At 50.8% G+C, this 13,070-nt stretch overlaps 1 protein-coding gene across 3 annotated transcripts; it reads right to left on the reverse strand.

Moving 5' to 3' along the window:
• Positions 1-4,997: 4,997 nt before the first annotated feature.
• C1qtnf12 (C1q and TNF related 12) lies at positions 4,998-12,831 on the reverse strand. Of its 3 annotated transcripts, none has more exons than XM_055615307.1 (8): positions 8,892-12,831; positions 6,960-7,076; positions 6,725-6,845; positions 6,491-6,642; positions 5,932-6,040; positions 5,671-5,761; positions 5,456-5,534; positions 5,019-5,193 (listed from the first exon to the last, which is right to left on the reverse strand). In XM_055615307.1, exons 1-8 carry the CDS (start codon positions 9,048-9,050, stop codon positions 5,095-5,097), a joined length of 927 nt encoding a protein of 308 aa, XP_055471282.1. In that variant the 5' UTR covers positions 9,051-12,831; the 3' UTR covers positions 5,019-5,094. The 3 variants fall into 3 exon arrangements, with proteins under 3 accessions (XP_055471283.1, XP_055471282.1, XP_055471281.1); XM_055615306.1 differs by having other exon boundaries at positions 5,920-6,040; XM_055615308.1 differs by lacking the exons at positions 5,456-5,534; positions 5,932-6,040 and having other exon boundaries at positions 4,998-5,193.
• Between the last annotated feature and the right edge of the window lie 239 nt (positions 12,832-13,070).

Consider the following 13,070-nt stretch of genomic DNA (forward strand, 5'->3'; position numbering starts at 1 on the left):
CCTAGCAAAAGGGTTAGCAAGGCCAGCCAGCACCTTCAGCTGCCATAAAACAAGGGCTTGGGATCAGGAGCCAAACCAAGGCTGTCCAGCACTGCCAGTGCTTTCTCTGTCTCCAGCCAAGAACAGCAAGTATCTAGACCACTTCATAAACCAGCTTCAAAATGGGATGGTGTAGAAGAAACTTGCCTTCCCCTGAGGTCTCCCCACTCTTGGGATCCTCAAGCTAGCTGCCACCTGAATACTAGCAAGTCCAGCCTGTCTGCCTTCCGTAGCATGCCATGCTTAGGCTAGGTTAGCCATGCCAGGTGTCCTTCATGAACATATGGGGCATCAGAGCCTATGACCATGTGAGACTTGAGAAAACCACATGGTACAGCTGAGAACAAGCGAAAAGCCTGGCTGCTTTTCTTTTGGGCAGGTTGCATGGGTTTTTCTGTATCTGTGACCTGGACCCTCAGTTGGAACCTTCCACTCCACCCTAGACGCCCACTCCCTTGCTCCTGGGCCCCTAGCCACTAGGGCTCATCTGGAGACAGCACATTCCAAGGAAATTACATCTAAGTGGCTAATGACCTCCGATTAGGGGCAGGACGGGGAGGAAGAGCAGACAGACAGATGCAGGTAGAGTCAGGCACCCAGACAAGGCCCACCCTGATCTTGGCTATCTGCCCAGGCATTGCTCTGCCCCTGACCATGGTGTCTCCTCATCTCTCATCTCCTCATCTCCATCTGTCACTTTGTGGGGCCCTAAGTCCCATTCTCTGAGTCTCCAATCTTGGGGATTATAGCCCCTACAGCAGCCAATAAGACTGAGACCAAAGAACAAAGCTGAGAGACCCTTACCATGGGCAAGGAGGCCCTATATGTGGCTCGGGAGTCTGGTGGTACTGCCCACCATACTGGGTGGCTGGCTTCTAGCCTCAGCCCAATCTGCACAGGGTAATGCTGTCACTAGTAGAGCAGAGGAATCACGGGGCCGTGCAGAGAGAGCCCCGAAAATCCTAGTGAGGGTTGTTTATGGATCTGCAGGTGTAGACATTCAAGACATACTTCCGTGCCACCCCCTTCCTAGACCCTGCTCTGCCTTCTCATGGAAGCTTGGCCTTAATATCTCCACTGATAGGTCCTGAAAAGTTACCCCATATGTAAACTACTTTCCCTGCTATAGCGGGTGGAGGCCCTGGTCCCCCTGGGGTAAGAGTCCATTGATGCCACAGCCAAGGGGCCGGAGTGCTAGAAGGACCTGAGAGCTGCAGACCCAGTCCAGTAGGTAGGCTGCCCAACAAGGGTGTGGGGGCAGAAAGGGAGGCGGGGTCCCTAAGTGTGGATTTTAAAATCTGGCCTGGACTCTCTGTCAAGACCTCAGTAATTGGCAAGTGGGAAGCCAGTTACTCCTTCTTTGGGCTCCCTTTTATTTACTCAGTAGGGACCATGGTATGCTCCATATGGACCCTAGTAGGCTTTTCACCATCCCCCATTTAAAGTAGCTGACATTAAAGCTGCAGCCAAGTGAAATGCAGACCTCTCCAGACAGCCCCAGCCCCTGACGCCACAGTGGGGGCTGCGGGGGTGTCCAGAAGAAAGGTGGAGATGGGTCAGCGGCCAAGCTTACTACTACACAGACTGGCGCCACTCACACTAGCTCAGCGACTAGCTTGGTTGACCTGCCTCATTGCCCAGCAAGACCCTAGCGAGGAGCCCTCCTATGGCACCTCAAGGAGGGTCAAGGTTTTGGGTGAGGTAACAGCCCACATACTTTGGCCTCTTCCAGTTTCTACTGCCTCAGCTTACACACTGCCCACAGGCCTATGAGCAGACTCCTCACCTCTCTGCTGTATATTTCCCTTTGGGAGATCATTCCAGGGCAAGGGAGACCCCTGCTCAATCTTGAAAACAGAATTCTAAAGGCCTGTTGTGGTGAAAGAAGTCAGAGGTGTTGAGAAAGCTTACCAACACCTTTTGATGGCCCAGGTACCATCTAGAGATGGAATCTTAGCTCAGACGGCTGGGACATCCTTACGCTAATTTACATTCTTTGATTCAAGTTTGCCAAATAGTGTAGGGTTAGAGGGGTCTCACATTAGCCACTGCTCCTACCTTGAGGACTGCAGCGGATGGGCCAATAGGGCTACTCCACCCATCCTCTGATCTTTGGGGAGTGGTGGCCATTACTGAGGAAGGTAGCAAGAAGGGGAACTCCTGCCTCAGCCTGGGCAGGCTTCCCTAGCCTAAATCTTATCTCGCCACACCTTGGCCTGAAGGTGTTCTTCAGCTTGGCACAGCTGCCTAAGAAGTGGGCAGTCTTGTTTATTGCTCATATACACTTGAGCCCCCTTCTGGGACCCCTACTCACAGGGGACAGGCCTCACAGGGGCCCTGTGCTGACCAGTTTTGTTTGTTTGTTTTGTCAACTTGACACAAGCTAGAGTTATCTGGAAGGTGAGAACCTCAACTGAGAAAATGCCTCCAGAAGACTGGCCCGGCCATGTGTGGTGGCACACGCCTTTAATCTCAACACTTGGGAGGCAGAGGCAGGTGGATCTCTGAGTCTGAGACCTTGTCTGGTCTACACAATGAGTCCCATGACACTCAAGAGCTACAGAGTGAGATACTGTTTCAAACAACCCAACACAAAACCAAACCAACCAAACAAAAAGGCCTGTAATCTGTGGCATATTCTCCTGATTAATGATTGATGTGAGATGGCCCAGCTCACTGTGGGCAGTGTCATCCCTGGGAAAGTGGTTCTGGGCTGCATAAGAGTGGATTGACAGCCAGACGAGATGGCGCATGCCTATGATCCCAGCACTCTGGGAGGCAGAGGCAGGCAGATCACTGTGAGTTTGAGGCCAACCTGGTCTATAAAGTTGGTCCAGGACACAGAGAAACCCAGTCTTGAAACCTGCGACCCCGACCCCTCCCCCAAAAAAGTGGGCTGAGCTGGGCATAGTGGCATACATCTTTTAATTCCAACACTCAGGGGTCAGATCTCTCTGAGTTCAAGGCCAGCTTGGGCTGCACAAAGAGTTCTAGGACAGGTCAGTCAGGACTATAGAAAGATCCTGCCCAAAGGAAAAAAGAAAAGAGGGGTGGGGAGAGGAAGAGGGGGAGAGAGAGAGAGAGAGATGCAGGCTGGGCAAGCCACAAGGAGCATTTCTCTGTGGCCTCTGCTTCACTTTCTGCCTCCACGTTTCTGCCTTGAGTTCCTGCCCCAACTTCCCTTTGGTGATGGAATGTGATCTGAGAATTGTAAGCTGAAATAAACCATTTCCTCCCCAAGTTTTTGATTATGTTTTATGATAGCAATAGAAGCCCCGAGACAGAAATTGGTACCAGGAGTAGAATATTACTGTGACAGACCTGACCATGTGCTTTGGGGAGGATTGTGAAAGGATTTTGGAGCGTGGGGCTAGAAAAGCCATTGAGTGCTCGGAACTTAATGAGCTATCATAACTTACAAAATAATGCAGAGCAGAAGAGAAGATGAAGGCCTTGTTTGTGAAGTTTCAGGGGGATGTTTGAGTGTCCCTTAAATCCTATTATCAGGGCTATTTGTTATTTTGAATTAAGAATCTGTGGTTCTGGTCAGCTAGGGCTGAAGAATTGGCTGTTATTGACAAGAGAGTAGAACCACTAAATTGAAATCTTGGCTGGGGATGAAGAGTCAGATGAAGACTCATGGTGATGATGAGACCAACGTCACTGGGTCTCAGAAAGACTGAACCAACCAAAGAGCTTGCATGGGCCAGATCTAGACCCCTACACATGTGTAACAGATGTGCAGCATGGTCAGCATGTGGGTCAGTGGGAGAGGATGTGTTTAGTCTTGCTGTGACAAGAAGGGCCAGGGTGGGTTAGTATCCCTTAGTGGCCCCTTCTCTGAGAAGAAGGGAGAGTGGCAGGAGGGCAAGACTGGGAGAAGAGGGGAGAAGAAAGCGAAGGGGCTGGGATCAGGCTGTAAGGTGATTAAAACAAACAAACAAACAAACAAACAAACACATACATACATACATACATACATACATACATACATACATACATACAAAAAAGGAAGAAAAAAAAGAAAGGGGAGAAAGAGACAACCATTATTGAGGGAAAATCTTCTGGAAAGCATTTTCTCAGGGTCAGCACCTAGAATCTATTATTTAGAAAATAGCCAAGGCTGAACCTTATACTAGCAGCTGAACTTGGTAATATGTAGGAGGTTTCCCCAGGTGATACTGATTTTGAAGGCATGAAGGGTCACGGAAAGCAACAAGATCTGACACTCTGAGACCAGTAGAGGCCATTGATGATGGTACAGACTCAGCTGTGGTAAAAGCTGCACAACTAATAGGGCTGTGGAGAGAAGTTGAGGACCAAAGAGAGCCCAGCATTTTGGAGATGCCTGTACCATAGGATAATCACCAAGGACAGCAAGACGTGTGGAAGCCATCCTGCATGTGCTGTGATGGCAAAACCACAGAAGTGGAACTGACCCCAGACACAAAGCACTCAACTTTTTATACTCTTGGACTTTGGTTTTGCTTTGATTGTGACTGTACCCTGGTTCTTTTCTCTTGAAATAATAATTATTTAACTTGTTTTTTGATTTTACAGAAACCCACAGGTATGAGGTCTTGGCTATTTTAGAGAACTTTTGAACTTTAAAAGAGACTTTGGATTTTTGTTTTGTTTTTCGAGACAGGGTTTCTGTTGGCTGTCCTGGAACTCACTGTAGAGACCAAGCTGGCCTCAAACTCAGAGATCTGCCTGCCTCTGCCTCAGGGTTGACTCAGTCCCCAGCAGGTAGAGAAACCATTTTCCTGGTTCCCTGCTCCTTCCCTTACTGGCTGGAAGTCTATCTGGAGACCTTGTGAGAGGACTTCATTCTGCTCTGGGATCATGTGGACAGTCTTCTGCTTGCTGTGCATCTTTGTTCAAATCTTGGCCACTCAGTTGCCACTTCTACCAACACAATAACCACATAGCACTCAAGAGAGATGGAGAAGTCTAGAGCTCTTTATTGCCATGAAAACTATTAACTGGAGAACAGTCCTTCCCAGCTCCTCTAAGAAGCATGGTGTTGGTTCCTCAATCATTTCTTCAGCTCCTCTACGTACCCAAAAGCAGTCCAGAGAAGCTGGAGCTGGTCTGGATGGTGAGGACTGTCCCAGAACTGTTGTCCACAAACACGGAGACATACTGTCCAGACTAAAGGCATCACACAGTGAGCATTATCATTAGTGGGTGGCCCCAATGTAGAAGCCTACCCACCCACAGGGATAGCATTTGCAGCCAGTACGCCCCAACAGTTGATACACTGTCCACACAGATCTAAAAACATCCTGATCAGGCAGCACCCTCCTAGGTACAAGGGTTCAGAGGTCCTGAGCAACTATTTACACTAGGCCGTGAGGCCCTCCCACACTAGAGAAACCCACCCACCTGTTGCCTGAGCCTGTAATACCCTTACCTGTAGCTGCAGCAGCCCCTGAACCTGCACTGTGAAGACCCTGCTGTTGCTCTCCAGGCCTGAGACAGCCTCCAGGGACCTGGGCACAGCACCACAGGACGACAGTGTTGAGGCCGCCTGGCCCATGGTGCCCAGACACCCCTCAGGTGGCTACTTATGATCTCAGTCCAAGGACAAACCCCAGAGGACTGTGGCAGGCAGCAGGACTCACTCACGTGTGGCGATGACACAGGGACTCAATACAGATGAGGACACGGACTGTGTCCCGGGTACGCAACCGGCCTCTGCCCTGCAGTTCACTATGGTCTGTGGAGAAAGCAGCAGGTACGGGGGCTTTAGGACACTGCCCAGAACAGGCTCAAGTGTCTGCCAGGGCTGAGGGTAGTTAGCCCCAAGCAAAGTAGATGGCATCTCTGAGGTACAACCTCAAGGGATAACCTACCCACCACCCATATGGCACATACATGCTGGCTCACCCACGTGCAGGCTGGCAGAAAACTGGAAGATGGCAGAGACTGGGGCTGTGAATCGGCCCAAGGCCAGGCTCAGGCCAGACCCCCGCAGGAAGGCACCCTGGGTAGTAGGCTGTGAAGATTAGGAGGTGACTGGCTGGATTCGGGCCTGGACCCTCACCACATACACTCTAGCCAAGAGAGGTATCCATAGACCAACCCCAAACAGGTTTTTCATGAGCCTCATTTTTTTTTTTTTTTTTGTGGAAAGGACAGGGCTTACCTATGTGCCTGCATCCAAGGGCGACCTAGGGCAAAGATGCCAGGTTCCCGTGGGTGGACAGGACCCTAAAAGCTACCATAGGGGATGGCAATTCTAGGCCCCATTTTTGTTTTAGTATAAGGTGAGACACACCAGAGCTCCTAACAAAGGCTGGCCCTTACCCTCTACAAATAGTATCTCTAGGGCCCAATGGAGGCATGTGTCTTGCAACTGTCTTGCCAATAAGGACCACCCCTTTATCCTGTCCCCTTGGTATATAAGCACAAAGGATAGATTATTTTGGCTTGTGTCCTCACTCACGGCCTGGAATCCTTTCAGTTCCACCAGTGTCTTCTTGTCCACTAGCACAGGGCCTTTCAAACGGCAGTGGAAGGCCTCAACCACCAGCCGATGGCTGCGTTCCTGGGGTGACAATATGTCCAGTGGCCCAGAGAATCGAAGTTCTGTCGCCTCTGTGGGGAAAGCCACTTGGAGTCAGGCCCCTGAACGCTTTCTGGGCTTCTGAAAGAGGCTGGGTGCAGGGTACAATCTTACCTTTCAGCATCTCCTGAAATTCCTGCAACAAGGCCTCTGGGGTGACTTCCACACCAGGGGAACCAGGGGGGCCGGGAGGGCCAGGAGGGCCTGGGGGCCCTGGGAGACCTGAGAGGCCTCGCTGGAAGAGGTAAAAGAAAGTGAATCTGAGTAGGAGCTTCAGTCACCCTCTTCCCTAGGCTCAGAAGCTGAAAACAACCCCTAAGAGCTGGTCCCACACAGCTCAGGGCCTCACCGAATTCTTGTCTCGGCCACGACACCGTTTTCTTGAGGGCCCATCATCTGGCCGGCGGACAAAGTTCAGCCATGTCATGTGGGCATCTGAGAGGTCAGGTCCAGAGGCCTCTGCTGTCTGGAAAGCCAGAGAAGCAAGGCTAATATACTGACCACCAGGCCCCTGGCCTCTGTCCTAGTATACCCCATAGATACATGTGAACTTCTGGTTAGTGGGAAATTCAGGTACACAGTAAAATGTCACAGGGATAGCTCATGGCCCAAAGGGACAATCCCCGGTGATCAGAACCTATTATGTCCCCATGGGTGTGTGTGCTGGGGATTGGGGAGGGAACAGGCAAGGTGAGGTCTGGGGCCTCGTGAAAGCAAGAACCTGATACTAAAGCACCTTGGACCTTTGTGAAAATGACCTTATTCCTCTGGTCCTGCTCCCATGAAAGTATAATGGACTCATGGGGAAAACCTGATTTAGCCTTAAATGAGCCAAAGTTGGCTGTAGATACATGGATATGGCTGGTAGAGTATGCCTGGTAAGGGCCAAGCCTGTCTCTGGGGACAATTAGGATGGGGTGATGGGAGGTATCAGGTTGGCAGTATGCGGAATGGATAGGAGTATAGCAGCCACTAGCCTAGCTATGACCGTCTGGTTGTTTCAAGATGCTTGCTCCTGCCTTCACTGACCATAGTAAGCCAAGGGTCCCAGCACAAGGTCAGTCCTGAATGGATACTGGAGCTCCTAATCGGAAACAAGGATGCTCTCCTCCAGACAGGTCATTGAGCTAGGAAGGACTGGCAAAACTGCTTCCCGCCTGGGTCCTACCCAGAGACAGACACAATTTTGGTACATCTGAATGTACCAAAATTCTCCACCCAGTATCTATCTGTTTGAGTCCTTAGCACTGAGGGCACCAGACACAGCTGAGCCAAGGACAAAGGCTGCAGGGAGATGTAGAGCAAGACTACCCCAGCATTAAGAGCAGGAACACCTGGAGAGTAAGTTCATAGAAGCCCTACCCCTGCTAACATCTTCCCAAACTGTCTGAAAAGACAACCTAGGCAGGACACCATTCAACTGGGTGGGCACCACTGACCTTCCCTAGCACCTCAGGAGGATTACTCGGGATCCAACACTTGCAGGATCTCCCACTATGAGTGGTCATGCTCTCCCTTCTGCCTGCCCAGGAACCAGCCCACAGCTTACATTCCCTCGGCTCCACTCATTCTATCTATCAGGAAAATGGGACCTCACATCGCTTGAGGTGGATTGATTTGGGCTGAGAGGCAACTAAGCTGGCCGATGCAGTGACAGGCTACAAAGGAGAGATGCAAAGGTCAAAGGTTCAGAGCCGGGGGGGGGGGGGGGGGGGGTCCTGTTTGGAAAACAGTTGCTTCCCTTCCTGTCCTGGGGACCCCTAGAATGGCTTTAAGACAAGTGACTGGGAGAGATTTCTGTCTCTGGAGGACTCTTAACAGGGTACTCGACATGCAAGATGCCACAGTAGATGAGACTACCACAGGGCCCCTGGAAAGCACAGGAGTCAGGCTAGTCAGATGATTGCCTGCTTCAGGAGTTGTCGTACACAGAATGACACAGTCATTCACCAGTCTGCCCAAAGTCCTTCCCCACCTAAAATAGCAAGTATACCCAGTGGCATCAGACTGCTGAAAAGCACACTGAGGCTTCAAACGGTTAGCTGTTGCCCCACCAGGAGTACTGCTTCTTCTCAGACCCAGCAGGCATGGCAGAGGGAAACTCCCCCAACAGGTCAGGCCCTGTCCTGGCGGCAGCAAACTCCACAAAAAAAAAGTAATTAAGGTCTCAGGCAGTTTGACCGGGAAATAGGGGAACAGAGCCGTCGGGGCAGGAAGACCCTCTGAGCTTGGAGGCTGTGCCTCGCATTGCGCTCGCACACGCTCCCCGGCCGGCGCATACCTTGAAGGAGCCCAGCAATCCCTCGTGGTTGGAGGTTGTAATATTGGAGGGCTCCACACGCGCAGCCGGCTGCCAAGGCTTCTTGTGTTCCTGCCGTGCCCCGACTCCAGTAATCTGCAGCCAGAAAAGAGCTGCAGCAGCCCAGGTCCAGACCCACATGGCTCAGTCTCCGCAAGCAGAGGCTTAGGGACAGGACCTCCGGCCAGTGTTCTCATGGGGGCGGCGGCATTCAGAGCCCCTGCGCGGGGGCGAGGCCCAGGGATGAGCCCAGCCGCCGCTGGCGCCAAGTCTACAGGGCGAGCCAGAGTGCAGCAAAGAGCTGCTGTCTTCGCCGGCCTCCCCTCCTGCTCAGTGCCCTTGCAGGCAACCCCCTCCTCCCGCCACTAATTGAGCCCTCCCTCCTTCCTAGGCCTCTCAGGCTCCAAGGGGAGGACTCACCAGGAGCCCTTCCATCTCCTGGAAGGTAAGGCGGGGCGGGGCGGGGTGGGGCGGGACCCCTATGACCTTGGATTTCGCTTTCTAAGGAGTAGGGAGGAGCTGGGAGACATCTTCCCTGCCCCAACAGCCCCTAGTCTCTTCTCAGCAGAATTCCTGTTAGTTAAGCTGGAGGTAGGGGGTGGAGGCTGTTAACACCAACTCTCTGTGGTATCTTTCATACCTACACCTTCAGGGCAGTGAATCCCAAGTGATTCATTCCACGTTAGGAAGCTGTGTACAAATCTCTCAGACCTTCCCACACACCTCATTCCGGCCCAGAAGCAGGTCCCAACCTCAGCCCCCAACACAGGGCACTGGAAAAGTAGAACATCTTCATCACTTGGTTGCTGGAACCCCCTTCCCCCACACACACCAGCGATCCTCCTCTGCTTACATGAAGTCTGCCAAGCTAACCTCTTTGAAAACAGGAGAGCATGGAGAGGCTGGCGGTCTATCTACTCTTCAACAGGCACAGGGCCAACTCCTACATTCTACCCTCCTCTACTGTCAGTCTCCTGGACCTGCCTCCTATGAGTTTACAACAGGCCCAAGCTACACAGCGAGGAGGAGTTTGCTGACCAATATAACTTTCCCCTCCAGTACCCGGGATACGGTGGCAAGACCTTTCCCCCAGAGAAAGGGCCTGAATCACCTTCAGGCTGCAAGTTGGTTAGCTGAGGCCAAGCCAATGAATACCCTGGGCTCAGTGACTATGAGGTAGTGGCCCTTCTGAGACTAGGCCAGGGCTCCCAATAGCCAGATGATCTCCAACTAGTAAATGCTGTGGCTAAGAACAGCCAGCCAGTGGTTCCAACTGTTCTATAAATGTTCAGGAGCTGCATCCCCGACACACACTGGATCCAGTGGATATGGGTCCTTGGTAAACAAAAGAGAATATTCTAGAATCGAGCCCCCTCAACTCCCACACCAGAAGAGTGAAAGGTGGCCAAGCAAGCCATCCCAGCTTTAGGCCACATCCAGTCAGAGAAGCCTAACAAAGCTGGAATGGGGGAAAATGTAAGGGAAGTGCCCATTCCTCTTGTTCCTGGCTCCCACCCAAGCAAACTGTCCTCTCCAGCAGACCTGACTCTTGGGAGTGTTTCACACAGTTGTCAAGGCCTCAAGTGCTCATGTCTTTGTCCTTGTTTACTGGTGAGAGCACTCTGTCCCAGCATTTGGCCCCTGATGGCGACCTGTACTCAACTAATATACAATATGTATATTATATACATGGTGTGTCAAAAGACAACCTCTATGCCCCAAGTTCAAGACGCAGGGTTGCATCAACCCAGAGCCCGCCTTTACACAGATGCAGCATGTGTTCCTCTGTCTACCTCTATCCTGGCGGTCTAACCTTCTTAGGTGTCTGGTAATGGGTTTTCCCAGCTCTGTCTTGCACTTCGTAAGCAGGCAGGCTAGGAGGCTAGACTTGGCCTGTCACAGGGAGAGACTCAAGTTACCAGTTTTCCAGCTTCACCATCTCTCTGCCACAAACAACCTGAAAAATAATCAAAGGTATCCGACTTTGGTTCACAAGAACCCTGACCACGCTGACCAAGGCAGCTCCCAGGAAAATCAGGTCCAACATCTATCTGGCTCCCATTCCCTAAGCCCTGGAGAAAACAGTTTCACAGGACCCTACTGGCTTACTATGCAAGGAGACTCCTCCCTCTCACTTACTCTATAATGAAATTCACAAGGCCAAAATCCCAGCACCTAGGAGGCAGACAGAGGAGAATTCAAGGCCAGCCCCAGCTAAATAGTAAGTTCAGGCTAGCCTGAGCTACATGAGGCCCTGTTTTTAAAAAAAAAATCCCAAAGGCAAAGGCTACCTGGGAGCTGTTTTGTCTCAGGAGAGGAACAAGAAGTGGCAGAGATGGAGAAATTTCCTTCCAAGGTGTTCCTTTCTTTAAATAACAATAAAAGCCAGGAGGTGGTGGTGTCTTTAATCCCAGCATTCCAGAGAAGAGGCAGATGTATCTCTGAGTTTGAGGCCAGCCTGGTCTATAGATCGAGTTCCAGAACAGCCAAGGCTACACACAGATACCCTGTCTTGAAGAACAAACAACAGAATATGAGCTTTGGGAAGGAAGCTCTAATGAAGGGCAGTCTAGCATCCCAACTGCCCTCTCAGCGACTTCTCCCAAGAAGGGCAACACACAAAGTCAAGCATGCTTGATCCAGTCAAAAAACAGTTACCTTTTCTTTGGGGTTAATACAAGTACTGTGGGTACTAAGCACTCAAAGGAGCTGGAAGAGGGGAGGAGTACTGGGGCTAACCTGGCAAGCCATCTCAGCTGCTAAACTAAGTGCGACACCGTGTGGTCAGACAGCAGGCTGGTTTTTTACTTGTACCTTAAGAACAAGCACTTCGTAAGATTTTCTTTCTTTCTGAGCTCTTAAAGAGTTGAGATTTCCGGTGGGAAGTGGTGACATACACCTTGAATCCCGGCCCTTGGGAGGCAGAGGCAGGGGGCTGAGTTGAGGACAGCCTGGTCTACAAAGAGTTCCAGGACAGCCAGGGATATACAGAGAAAGCCTGTCTTGAAACCCCCTACCTCCCCAAAGGGGGCAGCATGAAAGAGTTGAGATTTCACAGAGAACACTCTAAACCTGGTAACATTCTGTCTTAAGAGAACTTCAGGAAACAAGAATTTGGAACTAAGGCTAAACAGTTACCTAAATGCAACAGACCACTCCTGGACCAGGGAAGAACTAATGTCTGGTGCCAGAAGGCATGAGTGTGAAGGGCTGACACCTCTAGGTCCAAAGTGGCACAGGCCCAGCCATGGGTTGTCAAGCCACCTTTTGGCAGCATACCCTCCCCTAGGCATGACCCTTGCTCACAGCCTAGCAGGGAAGGATATTAACACAGACAGCATGGTGTTTAAGAACAAAGGTATTCATAATTAAAGACTTTTCAGAAGAAGACTACACGGTTGATACTAGTTGTAAATCACAGAGCTAAACTGAGGATGATCACACACTGCCCTTCAGCCTTAACACTGCTCTCTGAAACAAGGCTAGTTTAGAAGCCTCTTGCCAACACGGTATCACTGCCTCCCCCTGGTGCTTTACAGATGTCAGCTTTCCCAAACAACTACTGCAGCTACTTTAAACGCAAACACTAAAATGGTGACGGCTGTAAGGGAGTAAAGCACCGAAAAACTTGAGAACTTGCCAGATTAGATGATTAAACCTCATGTGTGTTCTGGGCAATTTCCCTTCCCATAATCTGTAGCAATCACCATCTCACACAGGTCACCCGGAAAGGATGGTATAGGCCTACCTTAAGACAAACAAAAGACCTTGGAGAAGCCTCAAAATACAAAGACCCAGTCCACTGGGACTTGAGGTCTCTGCTGTCCACCAACACAGAAGGAATGCAGGTTTCTGGCCAACTAGACATAAGGAATTCACTAGGCACCCAGGGATCCTGCTTCTCTATCACTCAAAGGAGGTGGAAAAGGGAAGAGGGATTAGGCTGACAGCAATTCCAGGGATATCCCCCTCCCCAACCCCCACCCCGGCAAAGCCTTCACTGAAGTCTTCACCCACTGTTCTAAGTGTAATACTATGAGGCCAGAGAGCAAGTTCACTCTTCCACCTTAACAAAAAAACAAACAAAAACTAGAATAAGCACTTCCTAGAAGTATTTTCTCTCATTCATAAGCACAGTTTTACAATGAGGCCCAATCAGTC

The sequence above is a fragment of the Psammomys obesus genome, unplaced genomic scaffold, assembly GCF_907164565.1.
Source record: "Psammomys obesus unplaced genomic scaffold, mPsaObe1.curated_primary_1811, whole genome shotgun sequence".
NCBI lineage: Eukaryota > Metazoa > Chordata > Mammalia > Rodentia > Muridae > Psammomys > Psammomys obesus.

What these genes read in the sequence shown, in the direction of transcription:
- C1qtnf12 (XM_055615306.1), bottom strand. Translation starts at nt 9,050, where the DNA reads ATGTGGGTCTGGACCTGGGCTGCTGCAGCTCTTTTCTGGCTGCAGATT. An exon ending in GATTGCTGGGCTCCTTCAAG is followed by an intron (nt 7,077 to 8,891) that starts GTATGCGCCGGC and finishes CTGGCTTTCCAG; the next exon opens with ACAGCAGAGGCCTCTGGACC. An exon ending in AGGGGCTGCTGCAGCTACAG is followed by an intron (nt 5,194 to 5,455) that starts GTAAGGGTATTA and finishes TGATGCCTTTAG; the next exon opens with TCTGGACAGTATGTCTCCGT.